This window comes from Myotis myotis, unplaced genomic scaffold (genome assembly GCF_014108235.1).
Source record: "Myotis myotis isolate mMyoMyo1 unplaced genomic scaffold, mMyoMyo1.p scaffold_m19_p_2, whole genome shotgun sequence".
NCBI classification, from domain to species: domain Eukaryota; kingdom Metazoa; phylum Chordata; class Mammalia; order Chiroptera; family Vespertilionidae; genus Myotis; species Myotis myotis.
In genome coordinates this window covers 82,552,609-82,573,014 of record NW_023416324.1, presented here as the reverse complement: position 1 = coordinate 82,573,014, position 20,406 = coordinate 82,552,609, and the positions used below count along the sequence as shown (strand labels likewise).

Here is a 20,406-nt window from a genome sequence, read left to right as displayed (position 1 = left end):
ATTATAGTTATGAAGTAGCAACGAAAATAATTTTATGGTTGGGGGTCACCACAACATGAGGAACTGTATTAAAGGGTCGCGGCATTAGGAAGGTTGAGAACCACTGGATTAAGTGAATCCAGCTCCTGAGCACCTGATGGCGTGACCCGCGCCAGCCCGCCTTCAGGAGGCGGGGACTCAGCCAGACCTGCTGTCTGCACCCCAGCCAGGAAGGCAGCACGACGTCTGCCGGCCTGCAAACAGCCCCGCGCCCACAGGCTCCCACGGGTGCGCCGGCAGCAGCGAAGAGGGACTCCGGCAGCAGCGAAGAGGGACTCCGGCAGCCTCGAGCGGAAGGAAACGCCCCCAGCTTTCCTTAGGCCACGCCCTTCCCCGCCTGCGCATGCGCCTCCTCTCGCTGTGGGGCTTCAGAACGTGCCGGGAGCGACTAAACTGGTGTCGCTTGCTCTTCGCGTCACGCTCGGCTTTCGGGCTGCTACTTCCGGGTCAGAGGTCGGACGGTCCGGCGCGACGTGGGCCATGGTGCAGCTCAGGCCACGCGCGTCCCGCGCTCCGGCGTCGGCGTCGGCGATGGTGGACGAGGGCCAGCCCGCCTCGCAGGAGGCGGAGCACGGCCTGTTGCTCGGGCAGCCCAGCAGCGGCGCGGCCGCCGAACCCTTAGAGGAGGACGGGGACGGGGACGGGGACGAGTGGGACGACGAGGCCCCAGAGGAGCTGACTTTCGCCAGCGCCCAGGCGGAAGCGAGGGAAGAGGAGCGGCGAGTCCGGGAGACGGCGCGCAGGTCGGGAGCGCACGGCGGGGCCGGAGAACCGTCCCTCCCGTCCCACTGTCTGTCCGCGCACTGACTTGTCTCCCTTTCTCTCAGGGATAAAACACTCCTGAAGGAGAAGAGGAAGCGACGCGAGGAGCTGTTCATTGAACAAAAGGTTCGAGTTGCAGGGAGGCATCTCCTTTTTTAAAAGAACCGGCTTGGGGTGGAACTCCCGTGCTTGTTGCAAAGCTGGTAGGATACGGAGGTGGGGGGGAAGCCCTGTTTCTTCAGACATCGGTGAAAACGAAGATGCTCGTACTCTTTGCTGCCCACCGCTTAAAAATGGGAGCGGGGGGAGCTGTGAATTTGCAATCATACGGCCCTGCATTCAGCTCGCCGGCGGTAGTTTATCTGTGTCGCTGGGTTGCTGTTGGCCTTGGCTGAGGTGCTTTGGACCTCAGGGCGGTGCAGACGGTGACTGCGCAGCTGTCGGGTGTTTGGCAGATGGGCCGCGGAGAGCTGACTCCAGGGGGACGGGACCTAACTGCTCTCGGGTGCACAGTGGCTGGAGGGTCGGGCGCCCTGTCCAGTCTTCACCGGGTCTTCCCAACAGTGTCCAGCGGGCGCTGGGCTCCGTGACCGCAGCTTCCCCCCAGCTTAGAGGTAGTGGGGGCAGCGGGCAGCCGACACTCTTTATTTGCCTAGGATAGAAGGCAGTCCCCAAGCCTGTAACGTCACAAGCAACCCAGGTATGTTGTCATGTACCTCACGCAATCCTTTTAAACTGTCTTTATCTAAGAAAAGGAAACTCCTTCCAGACACTGTTCTAGAGAAGTTAACTGCAGCTTCACAGACAGAGTAAGTAATGGATCTTGTTATATTACTTGCTTACATACACCCATCTTTGAGATACATATGGAGCATTTATTTGAATCCACATAATTAAAGAAATAATCAAGCCTAAATTAGACAATAAGGCTTCAGTTACACACGTTTTTTAATTTGGTGGGAAAGATGGAAGTATTTTACCTCTTTGCAGTCTTTCCCCATTTCTTTTTGTTCATTCCCACTGCCAATGCTAGCTTCTGAGTTCCTGATCCCAGAGTATTTATTCAACAATTGTTGTGTATCTGTCATTGTACCAGGCAGGGTAAATGGTGAATAAAACAGGCGCCTTGAAATTTATCAGTCAGTGGAGTAGCAGACATCTACCTGCAGGCTCCTCCTAAAACTCAACTTGTCCCATACTTGCCTTACCTGCCACCAACCTGTCCTTCCTCCCCGTTCCCCATTTCATTCAGCAGCGTTGCCACCCACTCAGTGTTTGAAGCAAATGTCATAGTCATCCTCTTCCTCATCTATCCCATGAAGTCAATCAAACCTTACTCAGTTTAAACTTGTAAATATTTGTTTTTCTCTCCTCTCCCCTTAATGCTTAGACCTATATCTTTCACTTGGTTTTCAAATGTCCTGTAGAACTTTTCCAGTTATTCAGATCCTGAATACATTGAACATAAAAACAAATGTATTTGGTGGCAGATTCCCCTTTTATCCTTTAAAACCAAACTCGTGTCACCTCTCATTCTCTCACTCCACCCACCCCATTACTTCCTCCTTGTAGCTTTTCTACTGTGCATGGTATAGGCATCTCATACTGTTTTGTCATTTTTCAGACCAGATTCCTTGAGCCTAGTCCATCTCCCTGCTTGTCTCTTGTGCTTGAACTGTTGAATTATTCCTTTGTGACTTCTCCAAATAAAAATGAGGCCTACCACTTTCCACTTTGGTATTTCACCTTTCACTTTAACTCCATTAACCACAGCAATCTGCTTCTTTGAAGCCTGTTGATATGCTTTCAAATTTTAAATTCTGAGAAGATACTCCCATCCAGTATATACTAGTTTGTTGATTGGGAATTGGTGGCCATGAATTTGGGGGGTGACTTGCTTTCTAAAACTGATTAAAGATCCTGAGTCAAAACTGAGGGTGGTGGTAATGAAAGGGGGTATCTTACTTGTAAAATCAGATTTAACTGTAATGAGTTGAGTAATCTTGGCTGTCTGCCATTCCAATCAGTGTTTTTGTGTTCTCCCTTAGCATAAAGAAATCACCAGGAAAGTTAAAAGAAGGTATGAACTATTCTAAATTAAGTAACTTCTCATGTAAGTGTCAAAAGCATTTGTAGTCCAATGTTATTGGGAATAGGAATGGCTGGCCAAGTTTAGTTTGGGCCTATTGCCTTATTTCTTACAAGTTGGTGTGAGTAGATATTTAACAATGAACTCCAGGAAATGTTCTTGATTTATTTTTACGTAAGTGCTAACTAGAAATAAAACTTTATTTTTTAGATAATTTGCAGAAGAAAAATGAAGAATGTGAAAAAGGAAGTGAGTCCAAGAAAGTTAAAGAAAAAGTACAGTCTATTGGGTAAGAAGAGTCTTTTTTTCATGTAGGATATAAAGGTAACTTTTTGAGAAAAGTGTTGGCTTATGTGGGAAAACATTTTAATTAGTAGCAGTTTCAGATTGGATCCTCTGGAAAACCAGTTGTGATACTTATATAAAAACAAAATATTTGCTCTTACTAAAATGTGAATAAAAATAAAATATTTTGCTTACTAAAATGTATTAGCCCAATTCTTATAAAACAGCCCTGGAATTTATTTTTGATTTATTATCATATCTGCATTTTGTTTTCACCTTTTGAGACAACTAAGAAAAATACTTGAAGCATGTTATCAACCTCATTCATTCTGACTTTTTGTTTTGACTACCAGCCAGAATAAAAGCTACGTGGCTCGAAGGCTAAAGGATCAAGATCTGAGAGATTCAAGGCAACAAGCAGCCATAGCCTTCATACAGAATTCTTTGTATGGTCCAGGAACCAACAGGACTACTGGTAATTTCCTTATGGGCTGTTTGTCTCACTTTTTATTGCAGTAAACAAAGAAATGATAAATAATTCTCTTTTGTAGTAAATAAGTTCCTGTCGCTTAACAATAAGAGGTTACCAGTGAAAAAGGCTGCAGTCCAGTTTTTGAATAATGGTTGGGGTAAGGTCCAGCTTTATTTTTCTTGGTTATGATAGTTTTATATATTGAATAATATTCCTTTTAAGGAAATAGCAAATACTCAAGTATGAATTACCTTTTTTTCTTATAATGGCTTCTATATTAATATTTTTTAAGTTGCTTCTGGAAAATAGGTCACTATAAGTATGTATGTATATCTGACATAAAACCTAATTTAATAGACCTAATTTTAGTATTTATATTCATATAGAGCAGTGGTTCTCAACCTTCCTAATGCCGTGACCCTTTAATACAGTTCCTCATGTTGTGGTGACCCCCAATTTCATTGTTACAAATTGAACATAATTAAAGCATAGTGATTAATCACAAAAACAATATGTAATTATATATGTGTTTTCCCGTGGTCTTAGGCGACCCCTGTCAAAGGGTCGTTCGACCCCCAAAGGGGTCACGACCCACAGGTTGAGAACTGCTGATATAGAGGATCTTGAAAAGTTTTTAATTCTTTTTGGGGAATATTTTCTCTCTAATATTCTTACTGCACAAACGTTCTATTCTAGGAACCCAGAAAAAACAAAATGCCAAGAGGTTTAAAAGACGGTGGATGGTCAGAAAGATGAAAACTTCTAAGAAGTAAATCAAAGCTAAATGAAGAATGACAACTTTGTATGTACGGAACTTACAGTTATTTAGTTTAGAAGATTAATTTGTCTTTAAAAATCTAATAAATCATTTTAAAGGATTACAAGTCATAAATCTATTTGGGGAAGTACCCCAACACATTTCATCCTTCTGGAATACAATTGTGCCTTTAGTCTTTGAGGGTCCTGGAGGAAATAGCAATTTAAAAGGAACTGTCTTCCTTTCTTTTTATAAATATTTATCCATTTAATTGAATACAAACGATACTGCTAATGGCACCTCTTCTGCCCCTCTTCCCAGTCCACAGTGTGGGTGTGTTGTGGCAGGAATGGCAGGGAGGAAGAGAAATGGACATCCAGGAAGTCTTTCCAACTGCAGCTCACAGATGCCTTAGAGCAGGGGTGGGCAAACTTTTTGACTCGAGGGCCACAATGGGTTCTTAAACTGGACCGGAGGGCCGGAACAAAAGCATGGATGGAGTGTTTGTGTGAACTAATATAAATTCAAAGTAAACATCATTACATAAAAGGGTACGGTCTTTTTTTTTTTTTAGTTTTATTCATTTCAAACGGGCGGATTCGGCCCACTGGCTGTAGTTTGCCCACGGCTGCCTTAGAGTCTCAGATGTTTTGGTGCTACTGATGAGAATTTGCTTCACAAAATATAGAATGAGAAAGAAGTAGCTATGAAAATGCAATATCTAAGTGTAGATAAATACCTACTTTTCTTAAAGAAGATTCAAAGCTCAGTGTACAAAATAATAGCCAAAATGTATGGCCACCCTCTTGAACAGCTTGTTTAATTTTTACTTTTAACTGGTTTGGGGGTTTGCTTTACTGTCAGGTAACCTGTCTTTATTGTGATTATGAAAATAAGGACATTAATTTTCCCCTTTCTTTCTAGTGTCACCCACATTATCAGGTCTGACTCTAATACAGGGAGGCTAGTAAACTGAACAGTTTTAGGTTGCAGAATTCAGACTTACAGTAAAAATTATTCATTAAGCTCTAATTTTATATTAATCATAAGAAATAGGTAAGTACCTAATATATAAATTCAGTTGACACTAATATCTGTAGAAGTAAATTTTTAATGGCTGGTTAATTATATCACTACATTTTTATTGCAATATAGTACTCATTTAAGCACTTAAAAATGGAAGGTGTACAAAGATTAAATTAAGACACAGTAAATTGACTAAATATTTGGTTTTTATATAAATAAAGGTCATAACCACACCGTTGACATATAATACTGTTATAATACAAGTTAAACTTGTGAGTCTACAACAGAATTCGTTGGTAGTTAAACAGGAAACAAAGTTGAAAAGACCATGTTAAAACAAAACTACTGGGACTAACAGGTCGGGATTGTAAGTAGCAACAAACATATTCACTCAGCTCCTGAGTATTTCAAGTTTTACAGTACACATTAAAAATGATTTCTTCCATCAACACTATAAATTCAAACTGTCAGATGTTTATGCATTTTGCAAGTTACACTGATTGAATGCTTATATGGGAGTGGGGGTCGGAACATCTCCCAATTTGAAATTTACATCACCCACATGCTAACACAACACAACTTGTTCCATTTCCTTTCCCCCCCTCGCCCCCCAACAAAGAAGGCAGGATTTTTTGGTTTCTTTTAGGTAATTGTTTTAAAGGATTTGTGATGATAAATTTGAACGTCTGAGATTCAGTAATATTTAACTCTTAGACAACTAAGAGATTAAAGATGGAAAATAATTTCTCCTAACACTAAGTTAGAAAATCATTTGCATCATGCTGTAAACTAGGAAGCAATGTAAAGCGACAAAAACCTGTCCCCAGTACATAATTAAAAAAATCTAAATTTCAAATCAGCAGACCTGGTCTACTTCCATGTTGACTATATGCCACAATATAAGTGTGAGCTCCTTGAATGCATAGCTAATGTAGGTAGTCTTCCACTGTGGCAAATGCGCAGGATCCAATTCCTGACCGAGCCATCAGTCCTAAACATTGTGTGGCCTGTCCCATTGCTAGGGCAAGTGGAGGTTGCTTTGGCAGATTGTGGGTTTCTGAGGAAAAATGATTAAAAATGAAAACAGCAATTAGCAAGATATTTTAAAAAACTTTTTCAGGAAAGTATTGCATTATCTACAAAATTATCACTTTTAACTAGCAAAGATTGTTTCTAAGCAAATGATTAATTACCTTGGAAATACTACTCTGACAAGGTATTAGGTATTCAACTATAAGGAAAATTCTTGCAGAATTAGACTTAAAGCATTAGATACTCTAAATCTTTTAATTCCATATTAATTATGATGGGAAATATATATTTTGGCTGCTATTTTAATGGGGGGGCATAAGGAATATTTAGTATTTCTCTTCTATCTAAGTTAGAAAAAGGCACCAGGGTTTCAGTAAGTTTCATTGACGGATTCTTCTGGGGATAGGACACAACTGAGGCTGCCTAATTGTTCCCAAAGCATATTGGTAAATGTTATTTGGGTTGGTAAGGAGCAAGGGGTGATGGTCACCATGAGAGATGATAGAGCAAAATTACTTATAATTTTGGAGGGGTAATTTACAATTGATAGTTCAAACATTTTAACTACCAAAATATTCAGGGTCCTACATACCAGAAATTTGTCAGACAGTTATAGTACAAATAATAATCTTTGTTCTTTGCTAGAAATGAAAAAAAAAGTGAATGAATGATGAAAATGGCCAAACTTATAGGAGCTAGTACTTTCTCCTTGTGAATAGATGAATTTTAAATTTATATAGATTCCCAATTAATAAAATTAATGGTCCGTTAACAAAGGGCCAAAACAGTGATAAATGACTAGTAAGGCTCCATATGACTTAATTCAAAGGTTGTAATCTCAGAGAAAGAAAAGTTCTAGAACAGTGGTTCTCAACCTTCCTAATGCCGTGACCCTTTAATACAGTTCCTCATGTGGTGGTGACCCCCAACCATAAAATTATTTTTGTTGCTACTTCATAACTAATTTTGCTACTGTTATGAATCATAATGTAAATATCTGATATGCAGGATGTGTTTTCATTGTTACAAATTGAACATAAAGCATAGTGATTAATCACAAAAACAATATGTAATTATATATGTGTTTTCCGATGGTCTTAGGCGACCCCTGTGAAAGGGTCGTTCAACCCCCAAAGGGGTCGCGACCTACAGGTTGAGAACCACTGTTCTAGAAGGAGTGAAGCAAAAATAATGAAGCAAGTTCAGGATTTAAAGTACAAGAGGAAAGAAGATATGATTAAGAATAAGACTATGCAAAGAAAGATACACAGATTGGTGAGAAGGAGTAGTTTGAAAAGGTCTTTGGGTTAAGATTACTAAAATACTAGCTATCCTGTGGCAAGATGCTAGTTAGCTAAATTTTGATAGTGATAAACTTTTTTTTTTTTTTGCCAACTCTACACAGGGTTGACTTTATAATTTTAAATAATTCTGCCTTAATTTGAATTAATTCCTTTCAAAAATGTCTCCTGAATGTTTTCAGGGAAATAACCTTGTTGAAAGGTAAATATCTGGAGGTACTTTATTACAATTTTATTTGGCCAGGTGAGGCACCTGGTTATAAGCATTTAAAAATTTTTTTTGCCTGTCCACCGGTGTGGCTCATAGCTGATAATTTACCTATGAACCAGGAAGTCACGGTTTGATTCCTGGTCAGGGCACATGCCCAGGTTGCGGTCCCCAATGGGGGGTGTGCAAGAGGCAGCCAACAGATGATTCTCTCGTCACTGATGTTTCTATCTCTCTCTCCCTCTCCCCTTTCTCTTAAATCAACAAAAACATTAAAAAAAATTTTTTGGATATAAAATTTGCAAGAATTACATACAATTAATAAAACTTCAAGCACTATTTATAGATTACATAATTTAGAATTTATAGATATGCAGACACCCCCACTGCAGTTTAATAATCTTATTAATTTAAGGACTATATGTGGATGAACCTACATAATATATAGTACAATATATAATACATAATATATGGATAATGGTCCCAAGTAATGTACTATTTTAAAATTTAATCCCCTTGAAGAACACAAGATGTAGAAAACTGTTTTAGGAAAACTGGTTACTTTCAAATTTTTCCAGGTCTGAGTGGTACCTAAATGCAAAGCAATGATAGGGCTTTATGATTACTGATAATGTAACTTAAAAATATGTAAGTATAGCAAACCATAATTTGTCCTACAATCCCAGCACTGCTACTAAGCTTTTTTTTTCTTTACTAGCAGAGCTACATTAATTTCATAACCAAAGAAATTACAACACAATTAAACAATGAAAAGAAAACTCACATCATTCATTATATACAAGTTCTAAATTTAAGAAAAACTATAACACAAAGATATTACTCTTATTCCAAAACTTGTATGAGACCTTAACACGAGTTAAAAATGAGTTTTATAAGGAAAAAAATACAGAGTAAGGCTCAAATATGTTGCTTGCTTTATATTCTGGCCATATGAGGGCCCAGGCCCTCATTATAAGTCTCCATGTCTAAATACCCTTTACTCTGTGGAACTGTTCTATCTACCTAAAATAGTTTGAAACATGTTGCTAAAAGCCCCGAATACTAACAGGGCCAAATTTCACATAAAAGTTTTGTAAACTGGAGTCCCATTTTATCTGGGGAATTAGAAAAAGTCAGGTGAAAAAAATCACTCTTACCTGAATTACTGAAAAGAATTGCCCAGAAATTAAAACATAGCTTTACATAATTGACCCTATAGAGTTTAAATATAAATGCACAAAATCAGGGGTCCTCAAAGTTTTTAAACAGGGGGCCAGTTCACTGTCCCTCAGACCGTTGGAGGGTCGGACTATAGTTTAAAAAAAAAACTATGAACAAATTCCTATGCACACTGCACATCTTATTTTGAAGTAAAAACACAAAATGGGAACAAATACAATATCTGTATTTGCATATGGCCCGTGGGCCGTAGTTTGAGGACCCCTGCACAAAATATACAGTTACATAATTCATATAAAAAGAGTATGTGTTCAACATGTAAACAATATAATTATATTCTGTAGTGAGCTGCTCATAGGAATGGCAATCAACCAGGGAAACATTAAATTCCAATTTTTCACTTCATGCTCACCCCTGGCTAAGCTTATTTAAATTGCTGTTCTCTTCCTCACTCACTTTTTATTTGGGAAGGGCATGTAGTTGAATATGCTTAACTTTAATGCAACTATAATTTGACTCAAAGGGTTAGTAGTGACAGGGCATTTGCAAGTCACCTGGAAGCCCCTTTGTGCCTGTATTTGAAGCATGGTGGGAGCTGTAAAATGGGTGGCTCAGGCCAGAAATGTTTACATAACAAAAATTTCTAATTTCCAAACTTCCCAAGTACCACTGACATGAGTTTGACATAAAAAGGATGCATCCCAATGTACTGTTTTTAGTCCATTTGAATCCATTTAATCTGGAACTAAAATAATGGAGGAAGGTTACTATATTCTAAGGTAATCTTAATTTTAAAAGGTAGAAAACCTTTCCCTTATGATTTTATTAAAATATAAAATGCCAACACAAATATCACCTCAAACATTCAAAGTATCTAGTTGGAGTTGTGCTTTTTAGCTTTACTTACCTAATATTGCACTGTTAAGAGCCGAGCATACAGGTTCTCTCTGAATTGGGTCAAGCTGATTTCCAACAGGGCTGTTCCAAGGATCTGAATAAGCTAGTAAACTGAATGCATCCTGTTGAAAAGAGCAATTTGGTTTTTAGTTCAAATAGTTCACCTACTATGCTCAACACGGTTACAAATTGAGACACTAAATACAGCTTTAAGGTACTAGACTACTGTGACATTTAAACCCATTTACTAGATTATGAACCAAAGCCTAATTTTCCATTCTTTTTGTAAATACATTCTCATTATCTCCCCCCATCTCTACAATACATACAGAGCAGGAACAAATACTAAAAATTGAAAGAACGAATTCCTGTGAAATAGGCTAATACTGGTTAAGTTAAAGAGGAAGACAAAACATTCAGATACTTTATAATTTATTACCACTGATATGAATTTGACATAAAAAGGATAGGGCCCACCTTTATCCAACCATCTTCAAGCCATCCCTCCTCCTAAAGTAGCTGACACATCATAGTCTTTTCAAATGACTTTTTTTAATGGGAGGCGCACACACAGTGGTTTCAGACATTGACATCAATCACCAGCCTGCATCATTAGTGTAGCCTTTAGCAATTAACGACCTAAGTATCAGTTTCATCATTTGTGTAATGGGGATTATAAGAGGTCATATTTCACAATGAAATATGAAATTAGCTAAATGAAATTAGCAATGTTGGTTCATTCTAATCTTTCAATAAATGATGTATTATTACTTTGCCAAAGGGAATATCCTAATCTGGAGTAATGCCGGGAGCCGGTCCATGCTTGCTGTTTCAAGGGACCTGGCATATATGGCATACTGTTCTTAATATGTTTGCTCACCTTCTTGGCACTATGTGTTTTAACCAAGGTCTCTGAGAAAGGTTGTTTCCACAGGTAGGGATTTTCCCCTGAAGTTAGGGAGGGAATAAAACCTCTTAACTAGTGCCAGGTGGGTAATTAATCACTTTAACTACGAACAATCATGCTTAAGCTACATAATCTTTACTCCCTGGAATGGAGATAAGAAACACCCTAACCTTTGTAATAGAGATTGATAGGATTGAATCAACTGGTATAAATACAGATGTAAAAAGACAGCAAGAGACAGAACTTAGAATACAGAGCTTAGAATACAACTCAGAAGACAGAACCAGGAGGCACAGAACCTCCACAGAACGTTCTCTAGAGACAGAAGAACTTCGCTGGAGAGAACATGGCAAAAGATCCTGGACAGAAACTGGCCTCAGAACCTAGAGACAGAACCTAGCGAGAGAACATGGCAAAAGATCCTGGACTGAACCTGACTACAGAAATTGGCAAGAGAACCTGACTAGAACCTGGTGACTGAACCTGGCTGGAGAACCTGGACAGAACCTGGCTGGAGAACCTAGCGAGGGAACATGGCTACAGAACCTGGCTGGAGAACCTGGAGAACCTAGCAAGACAACATGGATACAGAACCTGGCTAGAGATCCGAAGCAGAACCTCTCTGGAGATCCAGACCAGAACTTGGCTGGAGATCCTGGCTGGAGATCCTGGCTAGGCTGCTGATCAACTGAACGCTGCCTCCATGTCATTCCTTCTTCGCCGACTCCATCCACACCTTTGGGGACCCCTGGACCCGCTGGGGCAGGACCCCGGCAGAGTAATATTATAATATAGGTACAGATATAGTTACATACAGGGCACCTTCCCAATTCAGAACACATACATGGAGAGGTGCTGAGGAAATCGTAAATCAGTGAATTCAGTAACAACTTTCAAAATGCTGGCTCTGGAAGTGTGGAAGACTGAGATTCCCAAAGATGATTATCTCCTAGGTACAGCTCCAGCATTCCTCTCAGTATCTTATTAGTGTTCTGAGAGAGCAGAGGTGGAGGAAAGGCTTCCTGGTCAACTGTATTCTTACCCTTTCTCATCCAAACTGGCCTATATATTGTGGAAATAAGGGAAGAACTGTCCATAAAGCAAAGCTGTGCCATTAGTCCACGGCTACCAGACAGGGAATACGTGTGTCTCTAAACAAACATGTGGGTCCCCCACTGTCAGTATTGCTAAGTATTTCACATCAGACTTCTCACCCCAATTATTATAATGAAAGTTCTTTGAAGATTAAAAAAATTATTATACTGTTTTGAATCCCCTGCAGTTACTGATAGGTGCTTGATATAGGGAAGAAGCTTCACACACCTGCTGATCACAAGACCTGCTTTTTACAGTTTTAAGGTATTTTATGCATCCCACAAAGCTACTTAGGGTTGTATTTCCTGAATGCCCCAAATCCTAATTTATTGATGGAAAGAATATTAATAGTCTATATCCTATAAAGCTAACTCTAATCAATCACATTACTTCTAAAGACTGAGCTTTGCTCAAGCCTTAATTTACCCCACAACTATCTAATGAGATACCATCCCCAAATAAATTTTTAAAAGATATTCTAAAGAATTGTCCCGGGAATAATTGGTACATAAAAATTTTAAGCACAAAACTATCCTCTTGGGTCTATATATGCAGACATGCTACCAAAAAGGTGAAATGTCTCAAATCTCAAATCAAGACCATTTTTCTGTTTACACCCTCTAGTATTTAAAACGAAAACACAATGATAATGATGGTAGTAACTTATTATGCACTAACATTGTATGAGGCAATGTTTTAAGCGCTAATGTGGATCATCTTATTTAATCCTCACAAAAACCTTATGAGGTGGATACTATAATGTTCATCATACAGGGATGCAAACTGAGGCAGTAAGAAGTTAAGATCACACAGCTAGTATTTACTGCATGTACTTCTTTTAGTGAGAGAAGTCCCTTTTAATTTTCAATATCAATTTTAAGAGGAAACAAGTCCAAAATTCTGCCCTATTGTTTTCAGTACAATTCAAACAAATATTTATTGGACACAGCACCCAGACAACTGAGGACACACGGATCACCGGGACCTTGTCACTGTTTCAAGGACTCGCATAGTTTTGTGGGAAAAACAGACACATAAATAACATAGCATATTGCTTATTAACGTACAGTGTATTGTGTCACATGATGCAATCACAGAAATAGGCTCAAGCTACATGGACACAGGCTGAGCAAAAGGAGAAAAAGGCATGGTTGGAACCATGGGTAAGGGGTTAAATCCTAAAATGCCTCTAAAAACACTAAAAAGCGTGAATTTTTTGGCTAATACGGCAATGGAGTTTTAAATACAGGAGTGGTATAGATTAGACTTGATTATAGAAGAATCACACAGCAACACTATGAAACAGTTTAGAAGTAGAGTGAAGCTGTAATCAAGAAAACTAAACCTTAAAAAATAAAAAGGTTAACAGCATCAAGTTCCCAGTAGTACGTACCTAGCACCATATCTTCCTTTACAAAGGGAAAGAAATCAACAAAGCAACTTTAATGTTTAAAATCCTGCTATAAAACTTAATTGGTGATGGTAACCAAAGACATTATGGGTTACTTTTTATTTTAAAAACTAGAAGCCCGGTGCACAAAAATTTGTGCATTGGCAGGGAGGGGGGTGGCGGGGGTTGTCCCTCAGCCCCACTTGTGCCCTCTCACAGTCTGGGACCCCTCGGGAGATAACCACCTGCTGGCTTAGGCCCGCTCCCCGGGTGGCAGATGGCAGGCCCGATCCCTCAGTGCCTGCCCCGCCTCCCCGGGTCGCGCACACGGCAGGGCCGATCCAGGGGTTGGGGTGCCGCCCCGGGTTGGGTTGCACACGGGACGCCTGGGCGAGCCGGTGGATCGCTGCTGCCCCGCCTGGCCGCCCAGGTCGGGTCGCACACGACATGCCCGGATGGAGGCCGGGCGGGCTGACTGATCGCTGCTGGCCCACCTAGCTCCCCGGGTCGGGTCACACACGGATGCCCGCCACCCTGGGTCGCAGATAGCAGGCCCAGATGGCGGCAGGGCAGTCGGGATGGCACTGTCCTGCCCTGCCCTGCCTGCAGTATGCAAATTAGCCGCCTTCTTTGTTGGTGGCTAATTTGCATATCATGCTGATTAGCCAATGGGAGGCGTAGCGAAGGTACGGTCAATTACCATGTTTGTCTATTAGATAGGATATTACCTCAGAATAATTTCTGAGGGAAATGTGATTTCATTTAGGTAGGTTTCTGAAACTACTAATATTTGCCTTAAAATCTGTAGCCGTTTATAAATAGAATGAGTCTAAATGGCTCTACTGCTTCAATTACTGAAGTAAAAGTCCTGCTAGCTGGGGCTGCTCATGCACATTCGACTCTCCGCACTGCCTATAGCAGTGCCTGGCCACACTGCGTAAGCTCAATAAATAGCTGCTGACCAAAGTCAGATAGTTCCCAGGGAGCCTCTGGCAGGCTTAGGCAGATATGGAACAAAAAGACAACAGGGAAAGAGGAAAGGAAGACAGACAAAACTAGAAAAAAGGTCAAGGGAAAATGGACTGCTGCAGGGACTCCCTACCATTTTACCACAGGTGGGCTGCAATGTGCCGGTTACTCCACAACTGAGGGAAGCAAATACTGTACATGTGCACCTTATCATAAAGCATTTTAGGTAATCTTACCTTTGACTTTACCCAAACCATTCTTTCCATATATATGTATATGATTCAGAAGTTTATACAAAACCAGAAAAATAAAAAATACCCCACTACATCACATGTAATCTGAAGTGAAGAATAAAAAGGAATAAAGTCTAAATATTTTCAACTATGGCAAAAACCTTTACTCTTCATGTTGCTTCAAATCCTTCAGCCTTGTTCTTTAAGGTACTTTTAAGATTCGTTACTCGTTCCTATCTGGGTCAAGAAAAGTTTGGGGCATGGGAAAGCAGCTCAGAACATAAAGAAAGTCTTTTAAAGCAGTTGGCATTTGCTTAAAAGTCAAGAGATGCAAAATCAAAGCCATCTACATTCTTTAGATGAAGATGAATTACACTTTCACATAGTTCAATATATAATTAAGGAATATCTTTGAGAATAGGCCATGTAATGCCATTTTCTGAGCTTCATGCAAATCGGAATCAAGGACAGTAAGCTGATTGAGTGAAATCTTAAATTTTCAAAGGCACTGCAGAAATCACACATTCCTTCATCATGTTCAATTAGTATAAAGTTTTAGCAAGAAAACAGATGACCTGCTCTAAAAAATGTCTATGAATTCTTAGGATCATCTCATATTCCCAAATATCCACTCAAACAACAGTTCTTAACATGTAGTCCAGGGACACGGGTCCAAGGCCCTCTCAGAAGGTTTTGTGAAGTCAAAACTATTTTCATAGTAACACTGAAAGACTACTTTTATCTTTCTCCTTCTCTCAAAACGATATAGTGGAGGTAAGTATGAGAATCCAGCTCATCTTGATTAAAACTAACATTAAAGACTTGTGAAAATGTAAAGCAATGCTATGCTTCTCATTTATTCCCCATTTTGGGGAAGATAGTTTTTTTCCACAAAAATATTTAATTAATGGATTTACTGTTATTTCTAATGACTTGTTTTTACTTTTAGTTCTAATTTGTAATATAGTAAAATCAATAAACTCTTTGAGAATCTTTCTAGACACCAAAAAGGTTGAGAACCTCGGTATCTAGCAAAATAATTTCCTAAATGGATGACTTTAGCTATCTTAAAATAAACTTAAGAAAGGCCAAGAAATAAGTTTCTTCTTGCCACTCTTGATATGAGAAAAGATTCTACGAAGTTGAGAGTGATGAAAATACCCAATCTTGAAAAATCAGTTATACTTTTCAAATGAATTCAATCTCAATTGAATAAACATTTATTGAATGCCTAGGTTCTGTATGCATAAGATATATTTAAAAGGGAGGGGTTAAGGAAAGACCTAGCCTGACCTCAGAACTTATAGGGCATAATCTTATAGGGCAAATGTGGACAGCTACTTTCCTAATAGTATATGAATGTCTGATAGGACTTTTTAAACAAAAAACAGCTGCCCATGTGGCTCAGTGGTTGAGAGTTAGGAGGTCATGGTTTGGTTCCTAGTCAAGGCACCTGCTCGGGTTGCAGGCTCAATCCCCAGTGGAGGGCATGAAGGAGGCAGCCAATCAGTGATTCTCTCTCATCACTGATGTTTCTCTCTCTCTCCCTTCCTCTCTGAAATCAATAAAAATTATTTATTTTAAAAAGGATGAATGTTTAAAAATAAAAACAGCTTAAATCACATAATCCACCAATTTTCTTTTAAACTTTTTCTTTAAGAGCTGATGATCACTATTAGAAAAGCAGTTTGCTATCCAGTAGGTGAAGTACTAAGTATAGTGACTACACCTCTCTTCCCACCTCAGATAATGAAAATACAAGACTGCATACCTTTAACTGGAGATGTATATAGGTGTTTCCTTAACCCATCCTAGATCAAGCAGATATGTACGTGCATGATTTTTGCTAACTTTATGCCATAATCAGTGCTACTAGGTGTTGCTACTGGTGCACCGACTCTCAGTTTGAATCCGGAAGGGAAGTCAGGAGCCTTGCCCTTTGCTACTACGTACATGACACCAAAGCAGCACAACATGAATCTCTCCTTGGTTTTTTGAACTTTCAAAAATTCAGGAGAAAATGTTTATAACTTAGCATCTTTGAGCCCAACCTGATACCACTGTAATAACCTGGTTATTAATAACTAGAAAGAAGCAAAGAGAAGGCTAGATAATGCAGGCATGCCATTTGTACAGCTTTGCCAGGAAGCTGCAGCTTAACGCTCTCTAGGTCTGAGTGACGTGGGAAGGTACTTGTCTGTCAATCACACCGGGGAACAAGCCATAGATCAGAACAGGCATGGTCACTGCAAGTGTGGGAAGATTTGATATTCATTAAACTCCTAAACAAAGGAATTCCTCCCTTTGTTTGGCTCTGTTGGCCCTCCTGCTCTCTTAGCACTCTTGTTGCAGGGGGCATGCTCCCCTGCATTCTCCCACAAGGCCCACACAATGGACTAATGGATTACAATCAGTCTGATGCACTGTTGGACTCAACTCCACCATGGAACAGAAACTTTGGACACTGGTTTTGCTTCTAGCTCTGCTGAACCCCCAGCTGCATATTTTCCAAGACTGGTTTAAGGGAAATGGGACTTTGCAAACCAAGGGATATAATAACACACAAACCTTTTAATATATCTCATTCTCCTGTGAATCTTAGGAAATTATTTTTCTCAAGACATCCTAAGAACCCCACTCCCACTAGCAACGGAGAAATTCCACCCGTGCAATTCTCTGATAACAAACCTAACGCAGGATTAAAAATATATATACAATGGCTAGGTTAATGTTTCATAGACTTACAGGGCTGGTAGGACTTTTTTGCGTATGAAAGAAGCTTTTAAAGGAATAATATCTCCACAGCTAATTACAATCCTGACTTAAAGTAGGAGAAAATTCCAACTTCAAATGATACACAAAATTGTGCCTAACTTGCTAAATTGTTTAAATTGTATCCATCTTACTAGCTATCATAAATGTTAACTAGAAAAGACCTGAAAATTTATTAACTAGATGACCCAAAATCCTTCACCAATCATCATCAAAATGAAAACCATGTACATATTAGACTTTCAATTTGCTACAACTCTGAGCAATGTTTACTAAAATAAAAATATCTCAAATTTACAGTTTTATCAGCATACTCACATTTTTCCTAACTTTGCCAATTTTATAGCTGAGAAAAGACTAAGAAAAGTAAGTTGATGAAGTGCACACAATGCTGACAGGTTGCACAATTGGGGATTGAATCCATACTTTTTACTTGAACTCCAGTGCTACTTCCAGTAGAGCAGAACTGCCCAAACACAGAGAACACTTTCACTCTCAAACAGGAAGCCAGGGAGGAGTTCATGTGCAACAAGAATTTCTAGCTCTATTCTGTGTTACAAAACTACAATTTAGTTCCTTTGATGCACTTATATTTTACAGGGGAAAACAAATGTACCTTCAACATTTTTTTATTTGCTGTGTTCTTGCCACATTCTCTCCTCAGCTGTTCACTCATTGCTTGTAGCTCTCTTCCAAAGTGAATCATTCTTTCTATGGCGGCTTGACTTCCTCCACACAACTGGCGTCTTAACTGACTTGAATCAACTTCTGTAACCAAAACAAACAAGTATTTTACTACCTTACTGAATGAAGTGCAATGGAGAAATGAACATAAATTGTTTATAACATTTTATATGTTTAATTTAGTAACTATTACCTAATGTTTTTCTCTAAATATGCAGATTTATTTAATTTAGTATGAAACTTTGCAGTTAAAAGGTATGTTTTATCTAGGTCTCAAGAGTCTAGGATCCAATATCTAGCATGCAGTTGAAAGTCAGGTGACAACCTTTCTCAGTGTTAGGATGTACCTATATGTCAAGGGAAATTTTATAAAAAGTTAAGCACAATTCTCTAAAACTACAATAAGCAACATTAAGAAAAAAAGAAAAAGTTAGTAACTGCCTGTCAGGCTACTTTAACTGCCATAGAATAGAGACAGAATTAAATGATTCCTGGATGCTAAGGGAGGCTAAATAATTCCAATAAAAACATTACGCTCAGAAGAATACTACTTTTAGAAAATAATTTTAAGGTATATATTTTGGTTGACAGTAATGATTAATAATGTAACCAATTAAATTACTAATAATACATGTAATCACAATTGATTATAATGATATATAATAAGCACTTTGTTCTATTAGCTTTTCACAGATTAGCTCATTTAATTGTCACAATGATCTATGAAGCAGTTATTATAATATCCATTTTACAGATGAAGAAACTGAGACACAGAGCTCTTAAGTAACTTGTCCAAGGTTACACAGCTAGTAAATGGCAGTTGCAGAATTTGAATCCAGGTAATTTGGCTGTATAACTCTTGTTCTTAATCACTATGCTCAAATTACTCTTTGAATTTTAAGTTTCTGATTATTTGATAAAATAAAACTAGGCGGCCTTTTTAATCATACTCCTTGTTTGAAAAAAGGATTTCTACAGTAGAATACATAATCCCCAACAACAAGGTAGTTGTATAAATAATAAAATAATAACTACATTTATAAAGTAGTTTCTTATATATACCCATAACAATTTGAAAAAATACCCTTTAACCTCAAAATACTAAGAAGTCTAATGCTGGCCATGGAATTCTGACGAAGAAGAATTTATAAGCTTTAATAATGTTCACTTTCCAACTGATGGGAAAGTTTGCTGATGGTTTAACTTTACAATGCAGTTTACTACACAAGTTGTCAAGAAAGTAAAATTAAGCATGACGTTTAATTTAGGGGAAAGAGGAGGTGGAGTCACACTTAAGTACCTACTAAGTGCCAGGCACTGAACTATGAATAGTCACATATATTCTCATTAAATGAATTTAAGAAATTCTGTTTGATTAGAATTTATAAAAGCATCTCTACCCATTTGGCCTTTATTGGCTACAGCAAAATAAGTATAAAACCTTTCTATATCTCCAACCTTAAATATCCACAAAGCAGCGGTCACCAATCTTTCGGACCTCGTGGACTGCCAGTGGTCCATGGACCACTGGTTGGCGACCGCTGCTCTAAAGGATATTTAACACTAAGTTGGTACCACTGCACTAATGACAGCGCTAACAGCGAAGAAAACTCTGTAGCATTTAACTTCAGAAAGTAATATAAAGTAACTCTGCTCTGTCTAGCAACCCACTCTCACAAGCAAGTTTAAAAGAAGTAATGTGTATTATCAAATCCAATGGCACATACATCTATCTTTAAATTTGATTTATGCTCATCAGCTGTAAATCAGTACGAATAAAAACATAACCTTGTAGTCATCATTTTTTTATTAAAAATGTAAGAAATATCACTGCAGACCCATTTCGGTGTCACAATCTTCCATTTCGTGGTCATGTTTAGAGCTACCATTTAGGAAACCATTGGATGAAGTTTCTCCAACTCCATTGGAGTAGTGATCTGTTTCCATGTCTACATCATTACTGAAAATGAAAAAACAAACCTAATTTTAGAAATCGCATACTTGCAGCTTAGTTTAAAATAAATTACTACTCAACTACATAGCCTACTTATAAAAATGATTTCATAAGACAAAAGCAATCTTCAAAGTAGGTATTTAGTTAAGTCTTGAATATATTCAAAGCCAAATATGTAGCTGACTTTTAACAAAGTTGTACTCCTGGAGATAAGAGAAATAAAGTACACATACTAAAAGTATTGCCAAATCTTAATTTAAAAATGTTGATTTGGATATTTAGTGTGTTTTCAATTTTCACTCATTTTACATTACAGAATAACTATGTGCCAATAACTACATTTGGACATACTATA

At 38.6% G+C, this 20,406-nt stretch overlaps 2 protein-coding genes across 4 annotated transcripts in view; one reads left to right on the top strand and one right to left on the bottom strand.

The window, feature by feature from the left end:
- The first annotated feature begins 440 nt into the window (after positions 1 to 440).
- NOL7 (nucleolar protein 7) lies at positions 441 to 4,526 on the top strand. The gene is made up of 8 exons (XM_036349936.1): positions 441 to 782; positions 867 to 927; positions 1,552 to 1,610; positions 2,850 to 2,881; positions 3,101 to 3,179; positions 3,529 to 3,650; positions 3,727 to 3,804; positions 4,344 to 4,526. Exons 1-8 carry the CDS (start codon positions 520 to 522, stop codon positions 4,418 to 4,420), a joined length of 771 nt encoding a protein of 256 aa, XP_036205829.1. The 5' UTR covers positions 441 to 519; the 3' UTR covers positions 4,421 to 4,526.
- Positions 4,527 to 5,497: 971 nt separating this feature from the next.
- Positions 5,498 to 20,406, bottom strand: part of RANBP9 (RAN binding protein 9) — a 104,991-nt gene continuing 90,082 nt past the window's right edge. Inside the window, exons 11-14 of one of the 3 annotated variants that reach the window (XM_036349933.1) lie at positions 19,936 to 20,057; positions 18,030 to 18,181; positions 10,058 to 10,169; positions 5,498 to 6,487 (exon numbers count right to left, since the gene is read on the bottom strand). In XM_036349933.1, coding sequence (XP_036205826.1) covers positions 6,357 to 6,487; positions 10,058 to 10,169; positions 18,030 to 18,181; positions 19,936 to 20,057 — 517 coding nt within the window. In that variant the 3' untranslated portion in view covers positions 5,498 to 6,356. Of the gene's footprint in view, positions 6,488 to 10,057; positions 10,170 to 18,029; positions 18,182 to 19,885; positions 20,058 to 20,406 lie in introns of those variants that run through there. The other 2 variants (XM_036349934.1, XM_036349935.1) reach the window with 2 other exon arrangements.